The sequence below is a fragment of the Anthonomus grandis genome, chromosome 5, assembly GCF_022605725.1.
Source record: "Anthonomus grandis grandis chromosome 5, icAntGran1.3, whole genome shotgun sequence".
NCBI lineage: Eukaryota > Metazoa > Arthropoda > Insecta > Coleoptera > Curculionidae > Anthonomus > Anthonomus grandis.
Genome location: NC_065550.1, coordinates 30,399,032 through 30,411,301, shown reverse-complemented (window position 1 = coordinate 30,411,301; position 12,270 = coordinate 30,399,032). Strand labels below are relative to the sequence as shown.

Sequence of the window (12,270 nt, the reverse complement as noted above, 5' to 3'; positions counted from 1 at the left end):
CTGAAATAACTAAACTATAACTAAACAGCTATATAGCTACCAATTTAAAATTATATAGAAAAATGTTGAAGGGCTACATTGTTTTACTCCAGTATCTGCAAAGAGATCGTCCTACTTTGACTTAGAATTTTATAGGTTTTATAGACAGTGAATGAACTGGTGAAAATTTTAGAATATTTGTACGAGGTGTCTGTAAGTAAAAGAAATTTCCGAGAATTCAAACGTGATAACGAAAAATTAAGTTTTTCCAGTAAATCTGGGCAATTGATCTGGGCTACCTTGCTATTGAGTAATTTAAACAAAAATACTAGTTGCGCAACTTCTAACTTGTACGTTTTTCGTAAGTGAATCATAATTATAATTTTGCCGGAAGTTGCAACAGCCTTATAGAGGATAGGCGCCATCCTGTTTAAAACAAATTTTCATTGTATATTCTCTAAACTAGAAGAATGCACAGCAAAACTAGGAGACCATAAAATAGCGGCATACTCATGGTTAAAAAGAGTTCATGAGGTTGGGATGGGCTTTCTCTTAAAATATTTTCTGCTTTACCTCTTGTTGCTTTGCAACTCTTAGCCGAGTCAATTAACTTTTCATTTATGTCTGGAGTTTTCCCAGAGTGCTTAAAAAGATCAATAATGATTGTTCCTCTATACAAGGGTGGCGATCGCGACTGTCCTTCTAACTTTAGACCTATAGCGTTATTGCCTACTTTAGCCAAGATAGTGGAACGGCTCGTTAAGGTGAGGATGGTTTCATTTTTAAATAAGTTTGGCCTATTGAGTCTTCAGCAGTTTGGCTTTCGTGAGTCTATAAGCACGAATGATGCTATCTTTAGCTTTCTAGAGCAACTGTACAACCGACTGAATGTTGATGAAGTTGCAGCAGCAGTATTCTGTGACTTGTTCAAGGCATTTGACTGCGTGAGTCACAGAGGGCTGCTGATGAAGCTGGAGCTCTATGGTTTCAGAGGAACTGCCCTTGAGTGGTTTCGTTCCTGCTTATCAAATCGTGTCCAGGCTGTCAAATTTAATGGTGGTATCTCTAAGGAACTTAATATAAATGTGGCTGTTCCGCAAGAATAAAAAAACTTGGTCATTTAGTTTTTCTAATTTATGTGAACGATCTGCCACAACTGCAGGTTACTGGCAAATTTACATTGTTTGCCGATGATACCACCATCCTCTGGCACGACTCTGGCACGACGTTTCTCAAATGGAGGCCAATATACGTGCAGATTTGTTAAAAATAACAGACTGGTGTGATGCAAATTTTTTGACATTTAATGTTTCCAAAACAAATATCCTTAATTTTAAATGTAATACAAATGATATATGTTTAAATAATGAAGCCATCACCATGCCACCGTTCAGTAAGTTTTTGGATCTCCATAGACAAGTTCTTTAAATTTGAAGACCATATTGTGAATGTATGTAGAAAAGTCTCATCAGGCTGTTACGCCCTAAGGGTTATTGCCACCAGTCTTAATTTCTCCATCGCCAGATCTGCATACTTCGCCATTATCGAGTCGCACCTTCGATATGGAATTTGCTTTTGGGGTTCATGTTCAAATTCACTTTTTAGTTCAGTGTTTGTACTCCAGAAAAGAGCCATTAGATATCTATGTGGGGCCAAGCCTCGTGACACATGTCGCCCGCTTTTTATAATTCATAATATTTTAACCCTGTGTTGTATTTTTATTTTGGAAACAGTTTGCTTAGTTTTTAGAAAACATAAACAGGAACTCCACTTAGGAAGCCACTATATATAATACGCGACAAAATTATTTGTTGAGGCTACCCATTCCTCATTTTGAACTTGTCCGTAGCTCTATCATATATGGAGGTAGAAAGCTGTTTAATAAACTTCCACTAGAAATAAGACAACTTAAGACTGAAAAAAGCCTACGTACAAGGACGAAAATATTTCTTGCTAGTAAAGCGTACTATAGTTTAGGTGAATTTTTTAATGGTTAGCATTTAAGTATTTTTCAAAGTTTTATATAATTTTATTTTATTTTAAATTAGTTTCTTGTTTTTATTCCTTTAATGTACAGTCTATTGGCTTTGTCTACAACTTCTATGTTTATATTGACAATAAAGCATTTTTGAGTTTGAGTTTAGAACAAATATACAAATTAAACAGTAATTTGGCAGTGTCTGCCTGCTGAAAATTTTTTATAGAACGTACTATAAATCCAAACTTCCTCAAAGACTGAGACACAATAACCTCAATGATAACAAATGATAATTTGCTATCAAACAAGACACCTAAAATAAAACACCGCACTTTTTTATGCTTAAGTGAAGGTTATTGAGAATACACCTGTTATTAATTCGATATAAGTTTGTTTGAATAGCAAGGCAATCGTCAATAGTCTTTATTTCAGTATACAATATTACATCGTCGGCATAGAGTAAATAATTTAAGAAAAGAGAGGCTGCAATGTCATTTATAAAAATATTAAAAAGAAAATAAAATCGTGTAAATAAAACTATATGATACCTATTATTACTATGTAATACTAAAATAGGAAAATTTCAATATGTGACATTCCTGAATGTCCTGAATACAGTCAAGAAGTAAATTCTTTTGACCCTGATATTCCTCTAAGTCTCGAAAAAATTGACGCTATTCCATCACGAGATCAGTTTTTACAGTTCAGCTATGCGTATCTCTTTTATAATATCAAATTAGAATGAGAAATTTGTTTTCAAACTTTTGTTGTACCAATTTTTCCTAATTTCTAAATATAATGTTTCAACTAATAATTTAATGTTTTTTGTGTACATTTTTTAGGAAGGAATAGACCATATTAATAAATAAGTTCTTTTTCGCATTTCCTATTGCAAAAAATGATGTGAGCGTGGGCAAAAATTCACAACTTTTTGTTTTATTTTAGCGGATTTTGAGGTGGGCGCACCGACGGGCGCAGGCCCTTGTAACTATTTAGTAAAGGGCGCGGTCCGACATACGGGTAACATAGTCTCACCTACCTACCCGGGCGCCTATCCGAAGAACCTGAACTGCACCTATCAATTCCTAGGAGCACCCGGCGAACGGATTCGGCTCGAGTTTCGGGATTTCGATTTGTTTTATGGGGGACAACAGTAAGTTTTCTAGCGATCCTCGACTGTATTAATGGTTTATGATCGTTTATTATTTTGTAGTTGTCCATTTGATTTCGTCCGGATTTACGACGGCCCGGATAATTCGTCGGCGATAATCGGCACTTATTGTGGTCAACAGCGCAACCTGGTGATCTACTCGTCGGAGTCCACCCTTTATGTCACTTTCGTTACCCTACGACGCACTGCCACCACCCAGAATCGCGGATTCAAGGGGATTTTTGAGTTTTCCAACTCGTTTACTAAACTAGGTGAGTGTCGTAAGTTTTTGTGATAAATTTAGAAAGATGATATTACCTATATCTCGTACAAACTACTAGGAGCACCTACATCGTAGATTAAAGATTTTTAACCGAGGTAATTTCTGCTTGTTAAACGAAAAATCTACAATTAATTTACAGTATTATTTAAAGTAATGAGGGCCAAGAATTTTCAAACAAAAATTATCGATTGGTTTTTATTATATTTTAATATAATAACAAGATATAGAAAGGCACTAACTTTACTATAAGCATTTTTTTTTTTTTCTAAATCATTATAGCATTTATTTTGTTAACATCTAAAAAACAATTATTTCCAATAGAGCACTACGCTTAGTCCGGTCTATATATTTTATTGTCTAAAACGACCGAACTTTAGTGATATACCATAGGTGTGCAATATGAATCCTTATGCAAGTTAAATGATAGGTCCAAGCATTTGCTTTTTAAAAAAAAAATTATTTGAGAACTGTGCCAATTAACCTAACTTAAGTCTTAAAACTAGTTGAATTGAAACTGATTGCAGATGGAATTTATAATAGTAAATTTGCTGACAAAGACTTATCATTCAATTAATATGCAGGAGCGGTAAAAGGTAGAGGGTTAGTACCCGTAACTCGCAGATCACGAAATCTAGCGAACAGGAGGGATTGCTGCGTTATCTTTTATTCCACCCAAACAAAGATCAACACTCGTTTTTTGTTGTAGATTTTATAAGTAAAAACGACGGCGAACACATACGAGGGACCGAATGCGACCAGCGGATATTCAGTAAAAAAGAGTCGAACGGGTTCGTCTACAGTCCCAACTATCCGTTCCCGTACATGCCTAAACTGGTCTGTAGATATTTTATTTATGGCATGCAAAACGCTCAATACTTGGAACGAGTTAGGCTGGAGTTCGTTATGTTCGAGATTCCTAAGGGGGCGAAAGAGTAAGTATTGCAGAGATTTAATCAAAAATCATCGGCATAATTCTTTTCATCATTTCCAGTTGCTCAGATGGTTACTTAAAGGTGTATTTAAAGGGGCAAGAGACCATAGACGCCTACGACAAGTTCGATCATGAACTGTGTGGTGAGGAGGCGCAGCCTGCAGTCATGGTATCCGATGGCCCCAGGTTACTTATGGTGTTTAGCTCCGGCGAATTGATGGGAAGAGGGTTTAAGGCCAATTACACCTTTGAGACTGGTAAGTATCATTATTCTTCACTGTCAAACGTCATAACTGATATGTCACTAGTCTAATTAATCGAATAAATAATATATAAGTCAAAGTTTATTGAAAAACAAATTTGCTGTACAATTTATAAAGAATTCCTAAATTTACAATAAACATGTAACAAACAATTACAAATATAGAAGATTTAAATTGCTGATAACTTCATGGCGTTTGATGTATGCGCTATTATTGCAATTTAATGAGTAGGCAGAAAATAGCTATAAGATTTGATACTTAGATAAAGATAAAAGAAATTTAGTTCCCAAAAAAAATTTAACAATATAGGTAATTACTAGTATACTTAGTTCTGGGGCACAATGGGCAGAGCTGCCTATATGTGCACCATATTAAAATAATCACTATGGAAAAGTTAAGACGATTCGCTAATTAATTAAATAAGCCAACATGTGTGTACGGTAAAAATAAACTGAAGAAAGATACAAAATAAAAATATGATACTATTGAAACAGGATATATCATGACAGATGCCTTCGAAACTATTAAACAACCATAGATCAATCTTATTCTTAATTTTTATGTAATTGCTAGCATGTTTTATATCCGTTGGAAGTATATTTAATACTTTAGGCAAAATAAATGACATATGTATTTGAGTTGCAGCAAATGAAGTGTGCTGAGTGTTTTGGACCTTGTTTCAATTGAGTGATGGTTGATCTTGCTGTGGAATTTATGACTTTTAGAGCTAAACCTAATAAGGTTTTTTATATACAACGGTCTTAAGTTAAGTAATTTGGCTTCTCTAAATAAGCTTTATGTTGGGTACACTGATTCCATTAAAGCTTGAACAATGATCCTCTAATTTTCTTATTAATAAAATGAATGTGTTGTTGCCATGTCATGCATTGATAAAAAAATATGCCTAAATACTTGGTACATATTATCTTTTATTTCAATTAATTGAGTGTCCTTACATAAGTTATCTCTTTTACAATCATATATATGAAGAATAAGCCTTTTTTATGTTTAATTTTTTCCATTGCCTCCTCACACCCATCAAATGCCCCAGTCCAGGTCTGGTTCCTGATTTAAAAAATCATCTGCAAAGCAAATAGTCTTTGAGTCACTGTTTGTTTTGTTAAATTTGTAATCAAGTTAAACTATATTAAAAAGAGAATCGGACGAAGTATTGTACCCTGAGGAACACCACACTCTACTTTCTGTGGTTAAGTGTATTATCAATTTTTACTATTTGCATAAGATTCTTAAGATATGTCTCAAAAAGTTTCAATAAAGTACCTCTAATACCCAAATTCTCAAGTTTTTCAAGAAGATTGCGATGCTCCACAGTGTCGAATGCCTTTGACAGGTCTAGAAATACTGCGAATGGCATGTACTTAAAATTTTCTGTTATGAAATGAGTTACTTCAGTAACGGCATCCTCAATGCCTTCAAGTCCTACCCTAAATCCAAATTGGTAGTTAGAAAGAAGTTTTTCTTTTTTCAGAATCTTAGCTTACGAGGGTGGTCCCAGAAGTACCCGACCCAAGAAAGAAAACACGAAAATTTTGGAAAAAAATGTATTTATTTTTCAACATAATCTCCTTTCAGCTCTATACACTTTTTCCAGCGATGTTTTATAAGTTCGATACCCTTTTTATAATAAGAACTGTCTTGCGCCTCGAAATAGCCATTAACTGCAGACATCACTTCTTCATCGTTGGCAAATCTTTGACCACTGAGCCAGTTTTTTAAGTTTGGAAACAGAAAATAATCTGAGGCGGCTAAAGATGGCGAATAGGGTGCATGAGGCAGCAATTAAAACTTTAATTCGATAATTTTGGCCATTGCAATAACGGATTTATGAGCTGGTGCACTGTCTTGATGAAACAACACTTTCTTCTTAACCAAATGCGGCCGTTTTTGCTTGATTTTTTCGCTCAAACGTTGCAATAAGTTCGCATAATACTCACCGTTGATAGTTTTACCTTTGTCAAGATCGTCAATGAAAATTATCCCTCGCGCATCCCAAAAAACCTGCCTGCAGATGAAACGGTTTTCGCCTTCTTTAGAGCCGGTTCTCCCTTTTGAGTCCATTGTTTTGATTGTTCTGTTGTCTCAGGTGTGAAGTGATGGACCCATGTTTCATCCATGGTTATGAAACGACGCAAAAATTCTGCTTTGTTGCTATTAAATTTCGCTAAACACTCAATTGAAACATCTTCACGACACTGTTTTTGCTCGAGTGTGAGCAAACGCGGCACCCATCTTGCACACAGCTTTCTCATGTCAAAATTTTCAGTTAATATGCGATGTACCGCACTTTTTGAAATGCCTACTATGTCCGCTAGCTCGCGAACTTTCAGTCAGCGATCATCCAGTACCACTTTGTGAATTTTCTTTAAAATTCCTGAAGTCGTCAGCTCATTTGGTCGACCACTGCGATGCTCGTCTTGGCAGCTCGTACGGCCTCGTTTAAACTCTGCTACCCGATATTTTACTGTTGTTAACGAAGGAGCAGACTCACCTAGAGTAGAATCCAGTTCAGCTTTTATATTGGTTGGGCTGAGGCCTTTCAAATAAAAGTATTGTGTCACATAACGATGACCAATTTTCTCCATTTTCACAAATTCACTGAAAACGTTCACTATTGATGGCTGCCAAACAAATACTTAACAACGTGGCGTCTTCAAACTTGAAACATATGCTTTATAGATTGTATACTTTCTAAAACACTGATATTTTTCAAACTACTACCGACATCTCTAGATCAGGAGGTATCTCAGATACATTTCTCCAGAATCTTATTAAGAGTACTTGTACATACATCGGTCTATAATTTGTTTTTTTTTCTTTCTTGTCACCTGATTTGTATATGGGCATTATAGATCTTTTAAAAATCATTGGGTAAACACAAGAGCTGAACAAACTATTTGCTACGTGCTTTAACAGTTTTATTAAGAAAGTGTGATTACATTTGATAATTTCTGAGGAAATACAATCCTGTCGCCCCATATAGCCATTTTTAAAAGAACTATTTTAATTAAGTCATTTGCTGTAATGGGACAAAGTAATCTAATGCAACTTCCATCTATTATTTTGCCTTTTAATTTTACCTCTGGAACCCTAATTTGGCCTGTCAATTTGCTACCTAAAGAATTTATGCCATAATAAGAGGATCTGAAATTTTTTCACCATTTGCATTTATTATTGATTTGATATATTTTTTAGGTAAGAGTTGATTGGTAATTTCTTTCACAGTTCTCCAAAGTCTTTTAGGACTTTTAAAGTGTTCAGAAAATCTATTTTTCCGATTTGACAATATATTTCAGTATTCTTTATAGTTATTTGATAGCGAATTACTGGGTGGATTAATTGTAAGTTCCTTTTTTAATTTATCTCTTTTTCTAATATAAGTTACCAAGATATAGAAATGAGACCTTTTTACATCTAAAAAATATTACATCTTATCGATGGTGTGTTTCCATATGTAGCTATCTACAAAATGCTTTATATTTAGGAAACACAAAATAAAGTTTAATAGGCTGTATCAAATCAAATCTATAAAAAAACACATTTTAATAAAACTCATCTTTTTATTTATATATTTTTTATTTGAATAAAATAAAAAAAAATTCTTATAATGACCCAGATTTTCGAAAAACATAAATAATAACTAATTTAAACAGGAAAAATGCAGATAGCCATATTTGGCACATAATACTTGCTCAAAGTTGTAGTGATGAGTTGTAAAACGTGAACGTTGTAAAAAAGAGCCGGCAGTCATCTGGGACACTTCCAGAGTTGCCAATTTCTTTTAAATGTTTCAGCTTTAATGCTGAAATTTTCCTCTTTTCCACGTGTAAGGGTTTGAGACATTTTTCCATGGAAGCAACTGTCACTCGTCTTCCTCTGTGTGGAAGAATCATTAAACTGCGAAAATCTTCATCAAAATCTGTTTTAATTTTCATTGTAAAAGGGAATGCCTTTTCATACCTAATCCACTTAATATTATGCCAATTAACCACATTCTTATCTTGATCCTTGTTTCGGTTGATCATAATTAGCTTTGCCAGGGTTTTCCAGTCAATAAAAGCTATGTCTTTTTTTTTTAAAACTTCGTACTAAGGGTCATTTTTTTTTTGCATTCCAAGCATGAATGGGTATCATGCGGCAAATAAACTGGGGCATTTTTGGATGCAATTTCAATTCTTGCATGCATTGAATCGCATTCCATTTGGCTGTGTCCTAAACCAGGAATTTTTGGTCAATGACCTCTATCGGTAAAACTTGTACGGCATAAATAAACATAGCGGCAATAATTTGATTTTTATTTTGGCCTCCACATGTGTCACTAAAGAGCCTTATATTTTGAATGGATGTAGAAAGACTTTTAAGGTGGTGAAATAAACAAGATGCTACTTCGTATGGGCCACGTGAACCTTCTACTTCAGACCACATGTAGCATTTTCCAGAATTATCTCCACAGTTAAAAATTGTGAAATTGTATGTGGCTAACTTCGTCTTGTAAAAACGAATGGGGTTAGTGGGATCTGTTGGCACATACAATACTTGTTGCAAATCAAAGTTGGCGGAATGTATTTCTTTAGGATTTTCCTTTGCTGCATCCTTATCCAAATTTTTTTCCTGTCTGGCTCTTTCTTTATTTTTAATGTGATCTTCATAGTTTTGCAGCAAATTTACTTTGATTTCCGTGTTAGCAGATTCATACGCTGTACATGTTGGACATTGATCCTTTCGAGGCTTATGGAATGATAGATTAAAATGAGAATTAAAAATATAGCGATAGAATGACTACTTTAAATATATTTTCACAGTTCCAAAAGTTGCTATGTGATTTTAAACATATTTGGACCTCATAAAATAATTTGAAGAGTAGATAGACACTTTACAAATTGCCAGTTTAAATTTATCGATATAGCCCCTTTTGGAACTATTAGAAATCCTTATTTTCAACAAGGCTATGTAAATAGTTCAAAAATACAATTTTTGAAGATAGCCACACTTGGAACCAAACCATCGTTATGCAGTATAATGTATTATAAAATCATACAAGAAAATTGTGGGAAATTATTCATTTTTCTTTTTGATTAATCAATCACCAGGTAGAACGTAATATTAAAATTAGTAAACTTATTTATATCACAAAATGATTAAAACAATTTTCGTATCTTTATAAGGAGGGGTTAAAACTCTTTAATGTAACGGGTAACAGTCTTCTTTTAACTACTAAAAGTTGCTCTATACACATTTTTGGGGTGTTATATTTTATTTATATACACGTTATATAAATACTACGCCCCTAGCTTAAATAATTATTATAATTAATTGTTATCCAAATAACATTAAATAAGTGTTATTCGTGGTTTTAAACATCTTTGTATATTTAATTTCAGTTTAGTAGTTAGTAAGTCAGCAATCTCATTTAGGTTGGAACAACTTACTACATCTTCCCAGCCTTCATTTTTTAAAAGGGTTTTTAGTTTTTCATTATTTAGTTTATACGCGAACATTATGGTATGCGGTCCGTTTTCTTTAATAATTGTATTTAATTGTAAATTTAAAAAATGGGTGAAATGCTACTTTTTAATATGAGAGCATTTGTATTTTTGATATATTTTCGTTTATTTATTTTAATAGCGAAATAATTAATACATGTTTTAGTTCCCATATATTGTATGACACATATTGTACGTATGAACATTGTAGAATATCGGATTCCCGGCACGGCAGCCCCAGATGGTTCCTGTTCGTTCACTTACCGGAGCACGTCCAGAAAAAAGGGCGAATTCAACTCTCCCCGTTACCCGACGAACTACCCCAGTGAAACGAACTGCACTTACCATTTCCTGGCGACCGATAACGAGCAGGTCACTTTGGTCTTTGACAATTTTAAAATTAAAGCGGATAGCGTGAACTCGAGCTTGGGAGCATACGGGTGAGTTTCTTTAAGTGGTTATTTAAGTGAGGAGTGAATAACCTCTCACGTGTGTACAGGCCGGAAATTTGTCAGGAGGACTGGATAGAGATCTACAACGTGTATCGGGACGGTACCGAGACGATAATTGGCCGTTATTGTCACGTGTCCGCTCCCGGTCCAATAGAATCCAATCGGGGAGCGGTAGGACTCAAAGTACTGTTGCACTCGGATAAAGCGAACGTGGCGAGCGGATTTAAGGCCCGATACAGTTTCGAGGTGGCCAAGTCGATTTTTGGTGATTGTGGAGGTAAGTGACCCCAGACTAGGCGCAGAAATTGTATATACACTACCGCTCAAAAGTATTTGCTCACATATGACTGTTTTAAAGTTATAACTAAAAATAATAAACCCATCACTTATTCTTGTAAAACGGTTTATTTATATTAATATGAATATAAACAATACATTTTTCAATTAATTAAATTTAAGAAAATCAAATTTTGGATTCATCTACATGTCCGCCTCGATTTTTAATAACAGCTCCACAGAGTTTCGGTAGTCTTCTAATTAATTTGTTCAAAGTTTCCTGAGGTATCTTGTGCCACTCTTCTTGGATGATCCTCCACAAGTCTTCTTTTGATGTGGGGCATGATTTTCGCACTTGTCTATCCAATTCATCCCACGGTAATTCGATAGGATTGAGGTCCGGTGATTGTGGGGGCCATACCATAACTTTCAGAAGATGTTGCCTTTGTAATTGACCTAAATATTGCTTGCACAATTTCGACGTGTGCTTGGGGTCATTGTCATGTTAAAAGATGAAGTTTTCCCCAATTATTCGAGTACCAGAAGGAAGTACATTGTCACTTGTTTCGTGACCCTCTTTTCGAAGAATCCACCGCCGTGTTTAACTGAAGCCACCGTACAGTTCTCAGCGACAACAAAAACTCGCCTCTTCGTTCCAAAACCCTCGAATTTCGACTCGTCACTCCAGAGAACTTTCTTCCAGTCATCAATGGTCCATTCGTTGTGTGATTGGGCCCACTCAAGTCTTTTCTTCTTCTTAACATCCTTCAGTTGCGGTTTTGATACAGCTAAACGTCCTTTAAGACCAGCATTATAAAGTCGCCGTTTTACTGTCGAAACACTGACCTTTTTTGCTGCTTTTTTATGCTCCTTGTTGATTTTTGGTGTGATTACAGGGGCGGTAAGGCGTCTATTACGTTTGCTTGTAATTATAATATTTAAATCCTCCTTTGAACTTGTTGCCTTTGGCCTTCCTGATCGAGGTTTGTTGCTAATAGTCCCTTCTCTGGTGAAATTCCTAACATTATAATCGACAGTCCGCCTTGGAATTCGCAAATCCGTCGAAATTTAACGGTTAGTCTTTCCATCCCTATGAAGTCCAATGATATGAATACCTTTTGTTTCTACCGATAACTCTTTTGTTTTAGCCATTTTAAAGAATGTTGAAAAACCAGCAAAGAAACGGTGACAATCCTCAAGAAGCAAGCGAAATTATTTACCAATGTTACACAAAATCAATTCTTGAAGACTAAACTCCTTTAAATTTTTCAAATTTCATCGGAAACGAGCTTTTTTAGAAGAAGTGCATATTTTCACTACATTGTTTGTTATTTGCAAGACTACTTTTAAGTACTCAGTGTTTTTCAACGAACCATAGTTGATAGGTCTGGCTGTTTAAGCCTATATGCAATTTACAAAAGAGATACAATTAGTAACGTAAGTAGTGTACGTATTAA

At 34.8% G+C, this 12,270-nt stretch overlaps 1 protein-coding gene across 3 annotated transcripts in view; it reads left to right on the top strand.

Annotated features, from left to right (window-relative positions):
• Positions 1-12,270, top strand: part of LOC126735886 (cubilin) — a 145,697-nt gene that overhangs the window by 106,882 nt on the left and 26,545 nt on the right. For all 3 annotated transcript variants that reach the window (XR_007660535.1, XM_050439984.1, XM_050439983.1), the window contains 6 exons: positions 2,903-3,110; positions 3,171-3,379; positions 4,097-4,322; positions 4,382-4,578; positions 10,297-10,525; positions 10,585-10,814. Coding sequence is in view for 2 of the 3 variants with exons in the window: in XM_050439984.1 (XP_050295941.1) it covers positions 2,903-3,110; positions 3,171-3,379; positions 4,097-4,322; positions 4,382-4,578; positions 10,297-10,525; positions 10,585-10,814 (1,299 nt within the window). In the remaining variant the exon portion in view is untranslated. The remainder of the gene's footprint in view (positions 1-2,902; positions 3,111-3,170; positions 3,380-4,096; positions 4,323-4,381; positions 4,579-10,296; positions 10,526-10,584; positions 10,815-12,270) is intronic.